General features: G+C 50.9%; 1 protein-coding gene across 1 annotated transcript in view; it reads left to right on the top strand.

The window, feature by feature from the left end:
• The window catches only part of LOC144172829 (uncharacterized), an 8,146-nt gene extending 5,255 nt beyond the window's left edge, over positions 1–2,891 (top strand). The window contains exon 2 of the mRNA XM_077701457.1: positions 823–2,891. Within this exon, the coding sequence (XP_077557583.1) occupies positions 825–2,876 (2,052 nt within the window). The 5' untranslated portion in view covers positions 823–824 and the 3' untranslated portion in view covers positions 2,877–2,891. The remainder of the gene's footprint in view (positions 1–822) is intronic.
• Positions 2,892–21,984: the final 19,093 nt, after the last annotated feature.

Consider the following 21,984-nt stretch of genomic DNA (forward strand, 5'->3'; position numbering starts at 1 on the left):
GATTTTATCTATATTATTTTTTGTAGTCGAACTCCAAACGAGACTGCAGTAGTTAGCCTGAGATGCAAATAGAGCATAGTATAGTTGAATTTTGACATTAACCGGCACCAATGCTCTACTGCAAGATAATGCGGCCACCGCGACGAAACTGGAAACTCCACAGTCACGCGCTCGCCCATTGCCGACGCTATCCAGCAGGCCGGACCTTGTTTCCAGCTAGCGGCCATGGTTTAGGTACGTCTCGCAGTTGCTGCAATATTTCTTCGAGGGGTAGCGTGCCCAATCTGGTTAGGAGACGCCGTCCGGTGATAGTCGCTCCCAGTTGCAGACGCTGCTTCGCGAAGTGCACATCGACAAGCTCAGCGGTAGTATTGTTTATGATCAATTGCAGGAGCCTGAAGGTCAAGATAATATCCGGGAGCCCTTCTACAGTACATGACAAGTTTCTACCACGCGAAACCATGTGAATTTAGTAGTAACGCCGACACAGTCTGGTGTGTGTTACCAAGAAATCGGGACCATGTCTACAGCGTCAGCACCGCAATGGCAAAAAAGAAGAGGCGAGAACGACGAGGGGAGAGTAGCGGGACCCCAAGCACTTTTTGTCGTTTCAGTAATGTCCTTTCCTCGTGGTGTCCTTTCCTCATGGTGCGTCATGCAGAGCAGTGACTGTTGGAGTGTTTGGATGTGTTTTTCAATCACCGTGACTGAGCGTATCACCGTCGTGTTTACCAAAGTGTCAGTGTATATATGCTTAACCAGCACCTTGACATAATAACACGTCTAGACAAGACCTGAAAATATCGTCTATTTCATCCGCAGGCATGTCGAGAGGAGTGCTTGAATTACGCGGAGAGGACGAGGTGCTTCATCCCCCGACTGATGGCCATCATGAAGACAATCCTTCCGCGGTTCACGTCGAGAATCCCCACGGCGCTCTCAACTATGAGACCCTCGACAGGGATTTCGATGTCGGTGGGGTTGAATGTCTCGACGAAGTTGGGGAACTCGAAGACCGTGCAAAACAGCCTCCGGACTCTTCTTCCAAGGCGTATAGCCTGGACGATGAGGATTCTCTCAACTTTGAGGATTTAGTCCAGCGGAGTATTTCCCACCTGGGACTTGATGACGACAAGGATGATGATGACCCGGCCATCATGGCCTACGCCAGGGCCACGCCGTCTCCAGGGCCCTTTAACTTGGGGCGCCGGGGCTCCTCACCACCCCCGCCGGTGATTCTGCAGCAGCGGTTTGACGGCTCCCCATTGATGGAGACGATCTGGACGCCAAAGCCAGTCCTCCCATCTGCCCCCAATGACAGACTCCTGTCTCTCCTGCGGACGTTGCAACAACAGCAGCGCCAACAAACACAGCCTCCCGGGAGCTCTTCGTTGCCCCCTAACGCGCGCACCCTGGAGGATGTGGAACGGGAGATTCTCAACTCTGCCAGCAGCCATCCAGTGCCAAGTGGAACTCCCCGGCCCGAATCGCCTTCGGTCTGTGAGGTAATTCAGGCTGAACGCCTAGAGGGCGGCGATATTGAACCGCCTTCGGTCTCTCAGGTAACTCAGGCTGAACGCCTAGAGGGCGGCGATTCTGAATCGCCTTCCGTCTCTCAGGTAACTCAGGCTGAGCGCCTAGAGGGCGGCGATTCTGTGAAGCCCTCGTCACAACTTTCGCAAATGAGCGGTGACACCACGAACCACAGGGCCACTAAACCCGCGAAGTCAGAATTGGTTGAACATCAGCCCGATGTCCTGCCTAGACCCCCTTCCAGTGGCCAGCCAAGGACCCCGCAGATCCGCTTCAGTCCACATGGGTCAGCCTATCCCCCTGGCATGCAGGCTGGGCCCGTGCTACCCGCACCAGTGGGCAACGCGCCGCCACGTGGCCGGATGCCTGGACCCTCTCGTGGACGCATGGCGCCGCGTATTCCCCGTAATGGTTTCGGCAATAGGGCACCTCTGCCCCCGAGGCCCGATTTAATACAAGTCCATGCGATGCGCGGCCAGCTGCCACTGCCAAGCAACTTGGGGTGCCTCCAGCCAAGGACGCCGCAGGTTTGCACCGAGCCTCGGAACCCCGGTAGACGCCCCGACAACCCGCAGTTCGCGCTCCAGTCGACGTATGGCAACCAGGGCGGAGCAACATTCGGCAGCCCAGCCACTAGCTCCGGCAACAGGATGACACTGCCTCCCATGCCTCATCCTACGTCGGGTCCTAGCGCGGTCATGATGCCCCCTGGTTCCCCTATGGTGGTCAATGACCCAGCGATGCGCGGCCAGACGCCATTGCCAAGCAGCCTGCCGGCCTTCCAGCCCGGAATTACCCCGATTCGCTTTCAGCCCCAGAACAGCAGTGCCAGCCCCTATAACCAGCAGCACGCATACCAGGCGACGGGTTTTGGCAACCAAGCTGGAGCAACATTTGGGAGCACAGCCACTGGCTTCGGAAACAGAATGCCACTGGCCCCCATCTCCGTTCATATGTTGGGTCCTGGTTGGATCATGATGCCCCCCTACTCACCCATGTTGCACAACGACCCAGCGATGCGCGGACCGATGCAGCTGGCGAGCAACCTGCCAGGTTTCCAGCCAGGAATCAACCAGGTTCTCTTCGGGCTCCAGAACAGCGGTAGCAACCGTAACTACCAGCAGCACGCCTACCAGGCGGTGTTTGGCAACCAAGGTGGAGCCATATTTGGAAGCCCACACCAGGCTGGCGGCGGGATCCAGCAGCAGATATTGCTCCCGTACCCGATGATCCCGTTTCCCGGCACTGTGGACTCCCGTGGTGGCAGCAATGGTTCGTCTCCCCAAGGTGGCAGTGTGGTGGCAGTGAGCAACGGTCCGACTGTCGTTACGCAAGGCTCATGACTCAGAACGAGAAGGACTGGCCGATCAAAGTCCAGCTACTCTAGGTGTCGCCATAAAATCCTTAAGTGCACGACTACTACTCTGTGATGTCCAAGAAGGGTCAAGAACACAACCCAGCGCCAACAGTTTCATTTTGATAGAAAGTCGGCCTGGGCAATAGTATTTTTTGTAACGCGGGCTTCACCGTTTTTTTGTTTTGATAAACGTACAAGCACCGTTCTGAGGGCAGTGGAAATCCCCAAAGCAGGGGATATGTCGCGTGTCAGGGTTTTTTTTGGCAGATTGCATGCAAGAGTTGCATTCAATAAATCTACGTATAGAAGGGAATTTTCTGTTGCGGCGCCTTCCCTCAATGCAACCTGCAAAGTGTCGGTTTAAATCCCAACAACACAAAGTACCTTTTAAAAATCTATAAAATTTCTTTTCATACATCCACACACGCACGCATGCATAAAAGTTAAAAGTGAATTTTGCTAAAGGCCTAACTTTAGGTTTAAAAAATATCTTCCTCGCCTCTAGTGACCTCAAGACGCCTTTTTGAATCCTTTGGTCGTTGCCAAAATATTCTGGATCTCTCCGTCTTTGTTCTCCCATTAAGATTTGTAAGTGAAACAGCATGTGAGTGTAAACAGCATGCATGGGCAATTTGTCGTGCAGCATCGCAAATTTTGATTCACCCTGAAATGCCGTTCAGCTAACGAAACGTAAATATTGATTTTGTTTAAAGTGAAATATTACGTACTATGAGAATAGTGGAACCTCGTTTTCATTTCATCGAGAGGCCGTGGTGGGACGTTCCCACCATGCGCAGATGCGAATAATGTGGTGCGAAAAAATTCGATTTGAAACTCACTTAACCAAACCGCTAGGCGGACGGATAACTAAACGTTAGGGACTGGTTTTGGGACGTCCACATTTCCAAAGGTTTACGTACTGATTACATATGCAAGCCCTGTCAACAACATATTGCTTCAAAAAGAACTGCCCTAACAATGCGTAGCAACCAGAATTGATGACACTAATATGCGATAGGCGGCATGTCTCAGATGTATTTTATCTGTCTTCCGGTGGGTCGCCATAAGACTAGAATCCATTGCAGCCCGAACCAGCGTTTAGCCACTTAGATTTCAAATGGAAATCACGTGGCATTGTTTTGTAGTGTCGTTAGTCAGTCCGTCGTCCGTAGTCTCGGGCTTTATCCATGATGTCTCCCATTTCCAACTTTGAAAGCTGAAATATTGCGTGCTGCGGACAACCCATTGGTGCAGACTGTACAAGACTTAATTCTTTGAGTACTGTTTGACAGGGTCGAGAAACCCTGTCGTGGCAATAAATGTATAAAAACACAAGCGGGGGCCGACTGCGCTCGCGACATATTACCGTGCTGAGTCGCATAGCAAAAGCAGGTTGGCAACGACCGTGCGAACGTACGGCTGCGAACGAGCAATATTCAAATCGGAAACTGGCAGCTTCCGATCTATGCGGTATACAAATAGAAGGCTGGGAGCTTCAGCAATTGTGAATAATTTTTAAGGCAAGAGCCTTAAGTAAAAAAAATGGCTGCCTCTATAGATAGTAAATGAAAAAATTAAAGCCGTTCTACACAATGTGAAAACTGTCGGAAGCGCATAGTAGTGATTCGCCATAATTGGCTGCAGCGCCGTTATCCGCTCACTGCTGCCACCCAATGCATTTAAAATTCCCCGCCTTCGCAGTGCTCGCGCGCCCCCCGCCTGAAACTGCGCCAGCCGGAGTTCTGTTCTTTTTGCGCCTGCTTTAATTTCGTATGCTGGAGCTGTTTTGCGTCATTTCGAACGCGCCATTTCTTTCTTGCGCGGCCGCTTTTTTTCGCTTACTATCGTAAAAACCAACCCAACGAGCGCTCCTAACTAAATGAACGCGGGGGCTGCCGGTCATATAAATACGCAGGTTTTGCCTGAAATGTACATGCCGTTTTCTTTGCGCTAAAAAAACGGGGAGCTGTATGACAAGCACCAGCGGTCCACGGGGTTTGAACGGTTATGACTACTTAAACCGCGTGGTTTTCGAAGCCTCAGCATTACTCCCTGACGACGGTACACCAGGCTCTACTTGGGCCCGTTATCTTGCGGCGCCTCCTGATTCCGGCAGTCACATCAGCCGTTAGCGAGCTACAACGACAAGGCGAGCCCATAAAGTGCTCTGCACTTAGAACGCATGCGTGATCTAATCGTATTTGCAACCGGGTCTCCACAGTACATAGCAGTCCAACGGGCTACCCCTGTACTGTCTGGGCACGATGCCAGCGGTGAACCAAAAGTGGTTGCCGTTGTTGTTGCTCTTTTCTTGTGGCACATACCCACTTGGAGAATTGGCCAGGAGTCGAAGCTGTGTGGGTCAATTGTGCCCGCTTCAGTAAATTTCCAAAACTATGAATTGGGGAAAGCTTGGCGAGCGGTACCTATTAGCAACTTTGCCGCTACATCGTATTTGCGTCTCTTTATTCCGAATTTCGTTTTGATCCAGCAGGTCGTCTCCGGCGACGGACAGAGGGTAGACCAACAAGTTTCAGCGTATGGAAAAAAATTAGTAAAAATAAAAAATAAACAATGCCCTCCGGCTGCATATTTTTTATATAAAACGGATACTTGCCCCTGAAAAAATGTATGCCAAGCAATGCATTCGTGTAGCATGGTTCCAGCCGCACATCATAATCGTCTTCACCGCCGCTGCCGGCTATTTCCCGAGTCGAAATAGGTGACCGGTAAAAAGCGCAAAGGCTCATGGGTCCATTGTTTGCTCCCGCCACTTCCGGCTGGAGAGCTCTCCAGGCCTCCCTTACGCCGGCGGCTTTCAAGCGCGTGTGTGCGTGTTGTGTTTCCGCCGGAAAAAAATGGTCATGCGTCGCGAATTCAATTAATAACAACGATTAATCCCACTAGGAGCTTCTCTGAAAGGTAAGCACCGTGTGACAAATAAACCACACGCACACACTCGTGCGAAAGCCATGGGCACACGGGAGGCCAGGAGAGATCTCGAACCGGAAGTGGCGGGAGCAGACGACGTGCCCATGAGCTTTCGCGCTTTTTACCGGTCACCTATCCTCGCCACGCGCGTTGCTTATCTCCCCAATGGAATTGCGTAATACCACTCGCTCTTCTGCAGCCACCCGCGCGGCGCACTACAGCCTGCGCCGAGGTTGGCGTAGCCGCGCTGCCATAAGACGCCGCCATCAAATGTCCGTAGTGTGCTACGTAGGGATCGCGCCGCTGACCTTCTAATTCAACATGGCAAAACCCCAATACAATAGCTAAACCCCAACATAACGAATCCACCCAGAGCTCCACCATCGCTGAACGTCCCTCTTCACAGGATGGAAGCTAGGGTTGTGATTTTTAAAGCGACGCTTTCTTCGCCTCACTGATGGCGTCCGGCGCTCGGCAAAGCGCACTGCAGGAGAGCCAACTTTACACAAGCCCCTCAAGGACAAAACGCTCCCTGTGGTCGGTCCCTCGCGTTGTGAGGCCGCCGTCTCTCCGACTGCGCCATTCCGACACGGTCGAAGCAGTTTGGATTTTAAAGCGACGCTTTCTTCGCCGCACTGATGGCGTCCGGCGCTCGGCAAAGCGCACTACAGGAAAGCCGACTATCTCTTACAATGATATTACGACCGTGGGTGGCGTGAATGATGGTTGAAACGCGAAGCTTTCTCTCGTCAAAAGCCAGTGTCTTCAAGGTCCAAAGTCAAAGTCCAAAATACAAATTGTTACGCCCAAAACCTATTGCATGAGGTCCAACTCGCACAGTCGGTTTCCGCAAAGGCACATCAAGCGCAAGTGCACAGTAAACACTTTATCCCTGGCCAATACCCCCGAGCGGGTTCGTTCCAAACACTTCAAGGCCATCATCATCGCCGCCGTCGTCGTCTTCATTAGAGCAGGTATAAAAGTTGCCCTTGGCTCAAGGCGTTTCGGCGTTAGACGCTGGTGCACATGAATTACAGGCAGTTGACAGTGTCATGATTTTGCGAATTTCCTCAATCCGTCCGAGTTGCGAACCCAGCCGCGACCCTTCTGCGAGCGCAGCCGCCCCTCCGGGGGCTTCTGTCGCTGGATTCTACCCAGCATGGAGGCCCGACCCGGCCATCGGCGCTCGAGCAGCTATACTTGCTCACGCAGCCTGCAGCTACTCTCCAGGTCCTGTGACCGAATCATCACGGAACAGGAACGTGCAGCGGGCTTACTGAGGGCCTACCGCGGTGCAGGAGCCCTAGTGGTGGCTCGCAGCCAGCCACCCGCCATCCATCACGCCCTTGCCTCGCCGCCCCAACAGCGTGCCCTCGAAGGTACGACTGCGGCCCAGAAGGCCCCAACTACAAACGCGTTCATTTAGAGCCCTCCTCACATGCAGGAAGAGGTTTCTGATGAAGAAATAGATCTGACTCAACTACTTAAGCGCACGAGGGATAGCAACGGCAAAGCTGAGTATGACACGGGATCTACGGGTGACGAAGGCAGCGACGTGGACATTTCCAAATGGCCAGCACCCCTATCCCCCCTGTAACTAAGCCATGTCCCAAGTGCACGCGCAAGCTGCAGGCAAGCCAGGCCACGGTGCCTGGGTCACTTGAGGAGACCATGCACGAAACTCTCGCCGCAGGGAAATGTTTCCTCCTCTCCCGCCAGCTGACATCGTTGCGGGTACGACCGCACGACCCAGCTCACGAAGAGCGTGCCCCTCCCAGCCAGCACTGTATGCAGCGCTGCCAGCCGCGGCGCGCCAAGACAGATCATCCCCTTCAAGTCGTCTGCTACGGCTACGCCAGGCCCCTGCTTTGTGTGGCTCTGCAGGCGGAAGTGTTGAAATCGAGACTTCGACGGACGCCCGTCTGGTCGGGAATGATCATTGAAGACACAATAAAGAAGACGCCGACCACAAGAGGAAATGAAACAATGACGTTCCCCGATCAGGAGCCTTGTTCACACTAAAAATTGTATTATTTTCTCTTGTGGTCGGCGTCTTGATTATTGTGTCTTCAGGCGGAAGCGTTCAAAGCACGTTGACGGCTAGCGTTCTTCACACCACCGAGGCTGCTTTATTATACGGCACTATACGGCCACTATGGCAGCATCGAAAGCGGATGGATCTCTGGACAACAATACGGAAAAGCCGAACTGCCCACGCAACCGTCGACAACGCGCCTGCACGTCCCTGCCATTCGGAGAGCTCACAACAGTTGGATCTGCACTTAGTCGCTGTACTGGAACTTAGTCGCTACATTGGAAGTTCCAGTTACATCAGTCGCTGTATCACGACCACGAGTCAGTGCATCGCCGGCTGCCGTCATGGGAAGACGACAACGAACGAATCCCTCGCGAGATTGGGCTTCGAATCAACTCGGTTTGCGGCGGACGAAAGCTTCGCGTTTCAACCATCTTTTGTCGTTAGACGAAGGGGCTTTGATATTTGTCCTTTGGCGGGAATTATTTCGATTTCGACGGGCTTCTTTTCTGCTACATCGTGTTCGCGTCTCTTTCTTCGCTTTCGTTTCACGGTGCGAATTGCGCCAGCAAGCAGACTGGCGCACGCCACAGTTTCCCTAGAATGAGGCCTCTGCGCGGCTGGTGCACGCTTGTTCTACCCACAAACCATAACTTTTAGGTGCCACGTGCAAGAGTTATCCTACAACTTTTGATTGATTGGGGGGTTTAGCGCGCCGACGCAGCGCAGGCGATGAGGCGCGCCGTAGTGGAAAGCTCCGGATTAATTTTGACCACCTGGGGATCTTTAACGTGCGCCGAAATTTCGCACACACGGGCGTTTTCGCTTTTCGCCTCCATCAGAAAAGCGGCTGCCGCGGCCGGGAATCGAACCCGCGACCTCGTGCTCAGCAGCACAACGCCTTAGCCACTAAGCCACCGCGGCGGGTTATCCTACAACTTTTACGTATCCAACTCAGAGCTTCGTTAATTTTTTTTTGAAGCGGCCACATTAGCCCGTCAAAGCTCCCGATTCCTAGCCAGACAGGTAAGTGCCACGGCGAAAGGAAATTGTTGGTTCCGCCGTCCTGCTAATGCTTTATCGTTGCTATGTCCGCCCTGTATTGTAATTCCGCTACTTTTTATTTTCTGGCTTCGCGACGTACAAACCACACTCCTATTTCTGGTCGAGACATTCGGTTAGCGTGGGTCCCTGGCCACGAACGGATGATATTCAATAACCTGGCATACAAGTTAGCCACTTTGGCTTTTTGTAGCCATGTCGTCGTGAGCTGTTCAATCCTTTCTTTTGGGGGCGAGGTGCCTTCAATTTTTACAATTAAATTGGCAGGACGCCCTTTGTCCATGTCCTGACTATATTCACCTCTCTTATTCACGGAAGCCAAAATTCTGTGATTCTCGTAAACGCGAGGAAACAATCACGAAATTTCGACGCAGAATTCCCTCGTTAAATGTTTACACAAACCTGGTCAGGCTTCCTGTCTTCTATGTCCTTTCTGCAAAGCTCCGGAAACTATAGAACCCTTTCTTATATATTGCTGCAGCTTTTCCTCGATGCGACACACGCACATACAATACACTTTTAAACGGTTCAATATCCCGTTATTCACTACGGGCGTCATTTCCCAGGGTGCTCCGGCCCTAGTAATTTGCCACCTAGATGTAATTTGCCGCCTATCATTCTTATCTTGCAGCGACAGGTCGGATGCCCTGCTAGACAGTTATTTCTTCATTCCATCTTTTTCCCCTGACCCTTCTGTTACGATACAATATTTTTTTATAAAATAAACCGAGTCAGTCTTATCTTTAAAGGCAGTTTCTTGACCGATTCCCTGCGTGGGTATGTGCCATGAATCGAGGATGCCAACCAACCGCTGGCAACGTAGAGACAGCGCATTGCTATACTGTGGAGACGCGTGTTGAAATCCCATCGAAACACGCGCGTGTTTTTATTGATTCTTTACAGCGGCAGCCATTTTATTTACTAGAAAACAATACCTACAACAACAACAACAAGCAAGGTATTTCGCAGAATGGGGCTCTTAAAGCCCTTGCCCTCAAACAGATAATGCGGCTGTTTTGTTGTTGTGGCCAATTTATGTGTCTTTACAGATTTTTAATACGCGCTATACCCCTCATATAGTTTTTTTTATGCGATAGATTGCCCTACGGCATAACAGGGAGGTTTATATGTACAACATTGCACCAGTTGCACGCAGAAAGCCAAGGAGAGACCGGTACTGGGGTCCCCATATCCAACGCTTAAGATCAGGGGGTCTCTCAGGATGGAGCCCTGTGCCTCGGAGGTGTTGGATTCTGGCGTTTCTAAAACCTGAACAAGTCCACAATAAGTGTTCAACGTCAGCTTCTGGCGCAGGAGTCACACAGAAGGGGCAGGTGTCCGCAAACGGGGCGTGGTATCGGGAAGGCCAAGCGCGAGTAACTGCTGGGGATAACGCCACCCCAACTCGAAGCCTCCGCAGCAAGACCTCCTCCCAGCGAGCGAGCCCACTGGGGAGGTCAGTTCCACGCGGTGGAAGTGAAGTACGCGTGGCGCGCGGCGAAGGTTCTCTTTTTCCACCGGCAGTTCTTCCATGGTAGATACTCGAAGTAGTGGTAGTGGCCGTGGGAGGTCTCTTCGGTGGCAGGCGCGATCTGCCACACTGTGGGCAGGAAGCGTGTCCCGGCGAATCCATGAAACGCGGACAGGGCATGGATAAGTGTCCATAATCTCGTGAATGCGTGCGGCCAGGCTTGTACAGTTAAAGCTGGATGTAAGAATCCTCTATGTAACGAATTCCTGGATTTAACTAAGTTTTTCACAGCCCCTTTGTAACCCATGTGTCTGCGACCTTTATGTAACGAAGGCGTAACCTTGGTGTAAAGAATTCGCTACGCTGATGAGCCACTGTTTTATGCATTTTTTTCTGAAAAACCAGCAGGAGGAGGAAAAACATTTTACGAAGCCGTTAAACGCCCTTATGCAGGTGTTGTGACCAGCGTTCCGGTGACCGCAGCAGCCCTCGCCGTGACCACCTGTTAGGTAGACAGGTCGGAGAAATGCACTAATTTAGCAAATTTCGCCCGCACCGCAAACTACCATACGTTTCCACGTGTGAGTGCGGCGTAAGTTAGGTGCTAGGCCTGCCTGTCGGCGTGTAGTCGCGCGTACCCACTGCTATATGTGGTGTCGGATCGTAGGTGACGATTTCTGCTGCCAGAAAACGAAAGGTTTTGTCTTTCCAAGACAAATTCGCAATTTTAAATGCTGTCTCCACCGCCGAGAAAGAAGAACGTCGCCAACTGGTACAGTATCGCAGCTAGCACCCTCTACCCAATTTTGAATGGGGAAAAGCGCATCAAGTTCGCGAAAAGGCGTGCTTGGAGCATCACGTTGGTCCTTGAAACGCGTTAAGGTTCCAAAAAGTGTCAAAAGCAAAAGTGATTCTTCAGTTGCGTTTGTGAATACGGGGGTAAGTGACCTTGCTTCTTCGGGTCGCCGTGTGGTGACTAAGCTCGTGGGAAAGCAGGAGGAGGAAAGCACGCAGTTTTTCGCTGTGAAATGAATTCTTGAAGGGCGAGTTCACAGTCGCTGATGTCTGACACTTTGGCTTCGTTTATGCTTTCTTCAAGTGAACCTTAACTCTAAACCTGCATGTAACGAAAAATTGCGAATTTTTGTCAACTTCGTTATATCCAGGTTTAACTGTATTACACATCCAAGCATCGCCGGCCGGGCAATACCGCAAGTATATAGCCGCCAGACATGCCTTCTGATTTGCTACCAGCTCCTGGCTGAGCAGGCTGTCTTATCTTCTGTTTCGAGCGAACATGCGTTTCCTCCTCCTTTCGTATGTCGCATCGGCAATCTGTTTGATAGGGAAAGGATGTAGCCTCGTGGTCACTCCCCTTAACTATTCTTGCCCTACAATGTTCTCCATCTATTTAGATGGCTCTAGGAGCAAGGGCACTGGCGATTAATGGATGGAGAGCAAACTCCACGGCATTAAATTCCCGGATTCTAGTCCATGCACGTCAATTTGCTGACTACATACGTTTGTGTTTTCCTTCTAGTTTATTGCGGGCCACAAGCTCGGTCCAATAACTTTATTCTACAGGAGCCCTGCGTCGTCCATATACGTAACAATATAGTACATGTGCGCATGTGTTTCCGTGCGCGCGTATGATTGTGCGTCCGTGCCTGCTTACATGCCCGTGTGTGTGTGTGTGTGTGTGTGTGTGTGTGTGTGTGTGTGTGTGTGTGTGTGTGTGTGTGTGTGTGTGTGTGTGTGTGTGTGTGTGTGTGTGTGGGTGGGTGGGTGGGTGGGTGTGTGTGTACGTGTGTGTGTTTATGTGTGCCTGTGTTTGTGCGTGGGTGCTTGCGTGCCTGCTTATGCGTGTGTGTGTGTGTGTGTGTGTCCGTTCGCGAGTATGTTTGTGCGTGCGTGCGTGCTTGCGTGCCTGACCGTGTGTGTACGCATGCGCGTGCGCCGCGTGCGTGCGTCCGTGCATGTGCATGCGCGTGCGTGTGTGTTCGTGTGCGTGCTTGCGCGTGCGCGTGTGCACGTGCGTGTGCGGGGGGTGCGTGCGTGAGTGTGTATGTGTGTGCGTGTGTGTGTGTGTGCACATGCGCATGTGCGCGTGCGTGAGTGCGTGTGTGTGAGCGCGTGTGCATGTGTGTGCGTGCGTGTGTGTATGTGCGTGTATGTGTGTGCGTGTGTGTACGTGCGTGTGTGCGTGTGTGCGGGTGTGTGCGGGTGTGTGTGTGCACGCGTGTGCGTGCGTGTGTGTGTGCGTGTGTGTGCGTGTGTATGTGGGCGTGTGTATGTGTGTGCGTGTTTGTATGTGTGTGCGTGTGCGTGTGTGTGCGTGCTTGTGTGTGTGTGTGCTTGTGTGCGTGGGTGCGCGCGTGTGTGTCACAACAAAGTAGTATGCACGTTTCATTCTACTCTCTCTTCGAATTCTTTTATTACGGTTTTTGCCCAAGGGCGCAAATAGTTCCACGGTCGTGAAATCAACAGGACATGGAACATGTCACAAATGATGTTTCTGAAACCAAGCCGCCACTGTTTGTCAAAACCACGATGATTTTAACGAGACGCCCATCTTCTGCATACGAATACGAACACCAGATACGAACGCCATGCTCGACAATGTTAGTTCATATTTTCTCCTAGTGTCCTCGGTTTTTGCACATAAAAATTGATTAACACACCAGCTATATATAAAAAACCTTAGTGTCCTCTGAACTCTCAGGCAACATGTAGAAAAATCTGATCTAACCTTCCGCTCTGTACAAGACTGTGGTGGTCCTATTTGCAACACCACGCAGACAGGTGCCTTCGGATCTTAAATAATGTAGCAAAAGACTTTTCGCAACGGCGGCACTGAAACGGCCTCTCTCCAGGCTCCCGGAAATGGTGAACGTCTTGGGGCACATTGTGCACTCGTATAAGGCCTTTTCCCCGGGTGGATCCTCACGTGCCTTCCTACCTCACTGCGTAACGGGAACCTTTTACCGCACACGCTGCACTCGAACGACTTGTCGCCGCTGTGCATGGGCATGTGCTTCTCCAGGGAGTAGCTCTGGCGACCGGGGCTCAAATCCCACACGAACCAATTTTTTTTTCTCTCTATAGCGGCGGGCATTTTTGTACCACTCATGTTGATGCAGACGACGACAATGACGGCTATATGACTACGGTCCCTTTTCGCGTTTGATGAGACTCCTAAGGCCTTTAAAAACTGAAGGATCACGTGGGAACTGCCAGAAAATCTGAGCGCAAAGCGCAATATTGAGAGAGAACCAGGTATAGGATAGAAGTGACGCCACTCCAACCACGCGTCTCCCAGTCCCTTCAAACAAGAACAACACCTGGAATGAGGCGACGGACACGCCAGACGGTTATAAGTTTCAGCATACATGAGGACCATACTCGCAATTTATACCCTACCCGTACATAAGTTTACTTGAGTTGGTTGCGAATTCATAATTAGCCTCACGGGAACAGCACAAAAGGGCAACGAAAATGGACAGGGAAGTCGAATACCGCACTGTTGTCTTATTTTGTGCTGTCAACATTCATAAACCATACCAAAATACGACCTAGAGTTATTCCATAATACGATGGACGCACGCCATCCTTTGCCGGTTGAAAGTAAGAAACTCGAAGCCGAGAGAGAGAGAGAGAGAGAGAGAGAGAGAGAGAGAGAGAGAGAGAGAGAGAGAGAGAGAGAGAGAGAGAGAGAGAGACTTTAATGAATACTGAAGAGGTTAGCCCCACAAACGGCGGGGCTTGCTACTTCAGATGGGGGTGAACATAGTTAGGTGAAAAAAAAAAGAAAAGGGGAAGAAGTGTGCAGCAACAATGAATAAGAGGGAGAAGGAAATAAAATCAGTTCGAAACGTAGAAAAGTTTACAGCACTAGGAGAAAAATCTGAGGATCCCAAGGTTAAAGAACATCGATTAATCCCTTGCCAGACAAAAAAAGTTAAGAGAGCCTTTGTCCCTCGCGCCGCGTGAGCGTGATTTTTCCATGGACCAAGAAAGTGATGCAGCTCTAAAGTTTCCGCGTAGCAGTCGCACTAGAGTTCTTTTAGCTGTTTCGCGTTAAGTTGTATGCTGCGGGCAGTAACACAAGACTTCTTCTTCTCACAGAGCACACACAGCACAATGGCGAGTCCGCCCGGCCTATCTTAAAAAGAAAACTACCAGTCAAGGCAACGTTCAGGCGTAGTCGGTGAAGGACACCCTCAGTTTATTTTAAGTGCGAATGCACTTTATAAGCGACCCCAAACCATCCACCGCCGGCGGCGGCGGCGTCGGCGTCCGCAGTGCTCCTCTATATTTAAAAAAGAAACAGCATCCGGCGCCAGGTTTCGATCCGAGGACTTTGCGGCCGCAGCGCGACGCTCTACCGACCAAGCCACGGACGCGACGGTGATATCAGTGTTAGTGACGCGCCTTATATCTTTAACGCATTCAAACTACGTCGTCAGCGGCGTGCGTTGGCGACTCAGCGGCGTTATAGCGGCTTGATAACTGCGTGGTGTACACGTGATACTACAAACCCGATGGAAGAGATGGAAGAGAAGGCGGCGAGGCGGTGGGCTGCGGGGGCCGAGCGCAAGCGCCGCAAGCGGGCCGACAACCGTGCATTCGCACTTTCACATTCTCCCCCTCGGGGAAATGCGGGGGAATTTTTTTGTATACCTCGCGGAAACTGGAAATTGCACTGAGGGTCAATCGCGTGCAGAGGCAAGGGTATTCTAAGAGGGTCCTGCCAAGCTGATAACTCCAGTTTCCACCCAAGCGCATTCACGGCCGCACTTCCGTATTGTCTCGAATACGGGATTCCAATAGACACAAGCAGATTGTGAGCCTCTTTCGCTGCTGCGTCAGAGACGACGTTCCCAAAGATGGTCTGCAGTTACAACGAAAGCATGCGCAATGCATTGCGTGTCTATATATATACGTTACGTCTATTAGCCTTCTCCTCCAAGATAGGGATTTCCAACTCTTACTTCCCTAATAAGCATCTGTTTCACTCTCCTCAGCTGTGACCACAAACTAATGACTCTACTGACGAAGTGCTGAAAGGATAAGGTTGCATTGAGGCCCCAATCCGCGAGAAATGTCCGCGAGTCTGCTCCCCCAAAATGCACCGAGATGGCCAATAAGTGCGATCAGAAAACCCAGCATGTTACTTGTATCGAAAAATGTGATCAGCCCTGTGACATCGCGCAATGCGAGCATTCCGATTTGCATTGCCCGATCTCGCAGAGCAGATCACACTTTTGAGTCGCATCGTATGCCGGGCCTATTTGTTTTCCGAATTCTTCCCCCCCCCCCCCCCCGAGAACGCCGCTATTGGTCATTCGGGTGCATTGTGGCAACGAACCTTCACGGACATACTTTAGAGCAACGTTAGGTTCGGGCGGTACCATGTGCGAAGCTTAAATTGCCATCGTTTCATGGGTCCCAACAGCGCAGACATCACATACCATGACGTCAGAACTGCTAGCCCAATACCGACTCTTGCTAGCTTTCCGCCGCCAAATGCACGATGATTGCCTGATGTGCCGGTGCCGATAACATGCAGCCTAAACTCCGCCTCCTGCTTCCAGTTCGTTCTGTTAACGAAAAAAAGGCACACGGCTGTAACAGCCATACAGAAATATCCAACGGACTAGATAAATATTACATCTCCGTAATTTAGTATACCCAAAGGAAGAATGAAAAGAAGGGCGAATTGCACGCGCTGCGCAGGGATAGTAAAAAGAATGCAAAAAAGCAAGGATTTCTTCACGGCCTTGAAAGAGCACAGACGCGTCCCTTTCTCTAATGCCAGAGGATGGAACAGGGCAAGGAGGAGGACTCCTTAGTACATGGCCTTGAAGAGGCTGAGGATGGTGCGTGCTGTAGGCTTGGCAGCCATCCTTGGCAGTGGTAGCTCAAAAAAATTTCCCCGCATTTCCCCGAGGGGAAGAATGTGAAAGTGCGAATGCAGGAGTTGAATTTGCGCGGTTCGGTAATGTTCGCGAAAGAGAGATCACACACACACACACACACAACTACAAAGAAAGAAAGATGCATTTATTCACAGACACCTATTTGTGTTGTCGTTGTACTTGATTGCTAGAGCGGATCTCAGCTTTGAAATTTCGTGTCAGTACTCCTTTAAGCGGGTGCATTAGCCCTTCTCACGCCCGATTCCTGGCCAATCCCCCACGTGGGTATGTGCCATGTCAGCGGCCAGGCAGCGCGCGCCCATCTCCCCCCGTTGCCAAGGAAGACGAGGAGATTCCTGGCCAATCCCCCACGTGGGTATGTGCCATGTCAGCGGCCAGGCAGCGCGCGCCCATCTCCCCCCGTTGCCAAGGAAGACGAGGAGCGCGCGCACCCGCACCTGTTGCTATGTGGACGGACGGCGGTCAACGGAATTCAGGGTCGCTTATAAAGTGCATTCGCACTTAAAAGGCGTTTCAGGGGTGAAGTGGGGAAGGGGGGGGGGGGGGGGTCGCGCATACTTCCTACCTTCTCTATCCACCACCGGCATACATACAACACATTGTACTGTAAGGGCAAAAAGTCCCAAATCGGGCTGCATGGAGTATCGCCAGAATATAGTTTACGGTCCTAAAAGATGCACTCACCGTTCGGTGTCTACTCTACACGCGCTTTGGAACAAGCGTGGGTCATCGGTGGTGACGATGGTTGAGTGCGATGATGATAGTGGTACCTTCAACAAATAGAACGTACCCACAAAGGGGATTTACTATGGCAGAAGCGTCTCTGTACACTTGCTTGTTCTCCAGGATGTTTGCCTGCGAGTGTGCGAAGAGTCAACTGACTTTCGATGTTCAGGACGCAACATTATTGAGGCAGACTAATTTATTTAGAATACTGCTCTGTAAGACGGGGCCGACATGCCGGAGCATGTATTTTCTTCCTTATTATTTAAAGAAGAAAAAAACGTTAGTTTCAGGGCGAACTGAACGATTACACAAAGGCTCGAGCCAACCGTGGCAGCCGCATAACAACTCCGAGATTGCTGTTATTAATGAAAGGCGTTGTGTGCCCCATGAGGCTAAATACCGGGCGTTGTGAGGAACGAATGGTCCCAAAATTTCCCGCCTCTACAACTAAAAAAAACTTGGCACAAATTGGGATTGAACCCACAGACCCGCAGCGGCAGGCAAGGAAATTTGCCATTATGGTAGCCCATGACCCAAGAAACTTGGCTTTCGAGGTTTAGTTAAGGCTGCTTAAGTGCCTTGAATGCCACAGTATAATGGCTTCCCCTGGTGACACTGTTTCACTCTGGTTCCAAAAAGCAACTACTCGTCTTCCGTGACATTAATTACAGGCTCTCACACACCACCCTTCCACCCCCTTCAACCCTCGTTATCCTTTTTAGTATCCGCATTCTGGGGAAAAGGCCACACAAAGTGGAGAAAAACGTGCGCTGGGTGTGCGTGTGTGTTGGGAGATTGGGGGGAGGCGAGCGTGCGACTGGCATGTCTGCAACATACCAGCTCTACCTCTACCTAAGTTCGTGGGGAGACAGCCAATACACCAAACTTTTATTACCGCTACCTTTGCCATAAGTCACTGATGATTCAGTGGCCATGTAATGTCACCTGGCAAGTTGGGAACTCCGCCACCACTTTTTGACTAAGCCACGATGCTTTCAAGTCGACGGCCCTCCTCTCCTTGCTTTGCTCTTACCCCACATACGAAAACCATGCACGGCAATGTTCGACTGATTCCTGAAGGGTTTTCCAGCACATATGATGTGAAGAAGTCACGAGCAATACTGGGAAAACCTCGGTGTACCGGGAACTCTCAGTTAACATGTAAATGAGCTTTTTTGGTCTAGCCTTCCGCTGTGTACAAGACTGTAACGGCCCTAATTGCAACTCCGCGCAGCTTGGTGTCTTCGGACCTTGAATGAGGTAGAAAATGACTTTCCGCACAGACGGCACTGGAACGGCTTCTCCCCGGTGTGCGTTCGAATGTGCACCTTGAGGTTCCCCGAATTTGCGAACGTCTTGGGACACATGGGGCACCCGAAAGGCCTTTCGCCCGTGTGCGTTCTCATGTGCCTCCCAACCTCACTGCGGAACGGGAACTTCTTGCCGCACACGCTGCACTCGAAAGACTTGTCGCCGCTGTGCATAGGCATGTGCTTCTCCAGGGAGTAGAAGCAACGGAACGTCTTCGAGCATATTTCACACCTGTGGCCGGGAACCGCGGTGTGCGACCTCATATGGTGTCTCCGCTGCGACTCCAGGTCGAACGCCGTCGGGCAGTGTTCGCAGCGGTATGGCTTCTCGACCGCGTCTTGCTTCGGAGATTCTTCTTTGGGGCTTTCGTCGTGATGAAGGGGAGACAGGTTCTGGGGTGCCTCGTTGCCGGCGTCCCGAGAGCTCCCAGCTGCGTCGTCGTTAAGGAACTGTACTTCGCATAATGGGTCTGTGTAGGTGGTGGTGTCAAAGTTGTGCTCATTAGCGGAGGCAGCCGGACACTCAGTGATCTTGAACACCGACGCCGACATGCTGTAGCAGTCCGTACAAAGGACCAGTCCGCCGTGGAGCTCAAGCTAGCTCAAATGCCCGTACCACAGATTGGTCGATGATTTTCCGGCTGTCAAGTCGTGGCAGTATCACAGCCCCACTGACTCTAGACCCGGTGTACCAAAGCCCTCCGTCTCTTCGCAGGAAGAATCTAAGAAAGGAAGAAAACAGAGCAGCGAAAGTCTTTAACCCACGTTAACGCAAAACCGCGACAGAGCAGCGTACAACGCTATGAAAGCGCCGCAGAAAGCTGCTCGTGTAAAGGAGTTTACCAGGAAGACCAGAGACTTTGGACATAGGTCGAAACTTCTTACGGCAATAAAGGCGCTAGAGCGACAGAACCAAAGCTGGCCAATAGACTTCTGTGGTCGGCAATATTGCATGAGTGGCCTGTTTCTGCGCCGGGTTCACGTGTGGGTGGAAGTGGTAGTTGGTGTCGCTGGCTTCTATACTTCCGCAGTGCGACAACCTCTACATGTTTTGAAAATGAGGCCTAAGGCGAAGGGACCATTATTGATAACCGTAAAGACGGTTTGAGCAATGGATCGTTACATCTGCAAAATTTTGTAAGCATTGAAGGGGTATACTAATAATCGTTTTGGAAAATAGTGCTTGTGACTTTATATCGTATACAGCCCCATATCGATGGGTCTCTGCCGAACCGTTGAAATTTAGTTCTCACATATAGGCTGTCTTTTAAATGGAATAGGACCATGGTTAATATACAACCTCTATCAGCAAGACGCGCGACCTTCCCCGTTACGCATAGCGCGCAAATTTAGATCTTGATGGTTCTACTCACGGGGGGAAAACGCTCCACGGGGGTTCCATTTATAGATTCCACTTTATGCCAAACGAAAACGTTGTTCTATCCATACTAAAACCGGTGAGATTCAGCATAGCATTTGCGTGCTAGCGTTCACTGATACAGTTGGAACTTACGAGACAATGTGCGCCCGACACGAAACGACATCCCTTAACCGTAGGCACGCAGCGCAGGGGGCAACATCGACGAACTACTTTGAAAGAAAATATTAGAAAGCGTCATTTCTCATAGTACTTCGCTTTATTTTAAAATAATTGGAATAATCTTCCTTTTAGGCCCATAATTTATAGGATTCGCGCGACACCGAGAGGTCATGCCGCTGCGTCATAACTGCGCCGCCAATGGCCCCAATGGCGTCCCGGAGTGGGAAAGGCACGCCGACGCTCACGATGGCGGTCGATACGTGAGCAACTGATAGGTGCTTTGACGTTCGGAAATTCGAACAGGTATAGGTGACCTGCAAGCCGAAACGTATTATTAAAGCTTTCCTTGTGATAGTGGGGACACAGTCATGGGTAGGTGCTTTGGAATTTAGAAATTTGAATAGGAGGAAAGGGTTATTACCCAGTCTAAACGCTAAATAGAGACTGTAGCTGCTACCATGCAGTAATGGATAGGTACTGTTTCATTTGGAAATTCTGAGACATGGAGGTTGTCAGCGAATCTAAGAGACGAATAAAAGCAACGAATATTGAAGTATTTACTATGACAAAGTGAGATTACCGCCATGCGTCAGCGTCTGCAACCTTCTGTGCATAAAAATTACTTTACAGAACTTGCAATAAGGCTTTACCGACAAAGCACTTTGATTAACACGCCATGATTGTTATTAGGAAATAATTATTTTCGCCGAAGTAATACCCTCGAAATAAAGCTTCAGGGACAAGGGAATAGCCTTGTTGTCTACAAATTTGCGTGAAAGACCATTTACCACACCATTTACCTCTCAACCACGGGTTTTTTTTGCACGTGTAATCCTTTTCATGGATGAAGACCGCCATTTAAATCCCACCGACTCAAGCCATTCCTCTACACAACATGTGGGGTCATTCATAAAAAATCCTTCGACGATTCCTTTCATTTAACCTGGTTCCGGGTTTTCGGAGGTCCAAGAAAAAATCCAACCGGAATTTCCCTTAGAACCCGTCAATGTGAAGCATGGCGGAAGAGGAGACGGGAAGGAAAGGAGACGAACTTTGACGACGACATCCCACATGTGGGCGTACATGAAAACAAGTACTTTAATCAAGGGCTTTCTACGAGGCGTTCCCCAACGTTTATGCGCCTGCTGGGCTCCTTGATAAGGGGGTGAATCTTGTGACTAGATTTTACCGAGAGCAGCAATTATCACTCCTGTAAAGTAACTGCTGCTCGGTCAAATCTAGTCAACTCCTAATGAAGCCGAGCAAGCACCGAAATGTCGGGAACCACCAGCAACGGCACAACAATTTCCTACCCTAGCAACCAAACCTACAGCTCAAACTCCGCGTACTACTATACCAGTCCGTCTCATTGTCGCACCATGACAAAAAGTGCGCGGCAGAGATCAGCCTGCAATAGCAAAACATGGAAAGGACAATGCAGGGGACTAAAACTAGATGTTCACCAGCGCACTTTTTTTTTTCATCGGAGGGAATTAAGCAAAGACAAAGGAAGAAGAAAACGAAGCCGAGGCGAACGGCACGCGCTGTGCCGGGATCGGAAAACAATGCAGAAAAGCAAGAATTCCCTTGCTTTTGAAGTGGCCCTTCTATGATGCCAGGTGATGGAACAGGGAATGGAAGAGGTCGCCTTAGCGCATCACTTTTAGGGGGCTGACGATGACGCGCGCTGTAGGCTCAACTGTGGCACATCAGAAGGCGCTTAAAAAGGGTTGGAGGGCGACCGTCCCCCCACAAACTAGATCTGCCACCGTAACACACGCTGCACTGTGCGGGCATATGACCTAAATCGGGCAACACGAAGTTGCGCCGGGATATACTTGACGGTCCAAAAAAGATGCACTCACCTTCCGGCGTCTTCTGAGCGAGCGGAACCACACTTGGAACGAGCATGAACTCTTTCTGGTGACGATGGCATATCGTGATAATGATGATTGTGGTGGTGATGACGACGATGGTACCCTCAGTGAGTATGATGGAACCATAAGAGGGGGGGGGGGGGGGGTTGACCGTGTAAAACGCTTACTTTTATCGGATTAGGTTACTTGTTTACTCGCATGCT

The sequence above is a fragment of the Haemaphysalis longicornis genome, unplaced genomic scaffold (assembly GCF_048455015.1).
Source record: "Haemaphysalis longicornis isolate Haplotype H1 unplaced genomic scaffold, Haemaphysalis longicornis Haplotype H1 scaffold_1, whole genome shotgun sequence".
In the NCBI taxonomy this organism is placed as follows: Eukaryota; Metazoa; Arthropoda; class Arachnida; order Ixodida; family Ixodidae; genus Haemaphysalis; species Haemaphysalis longicornis.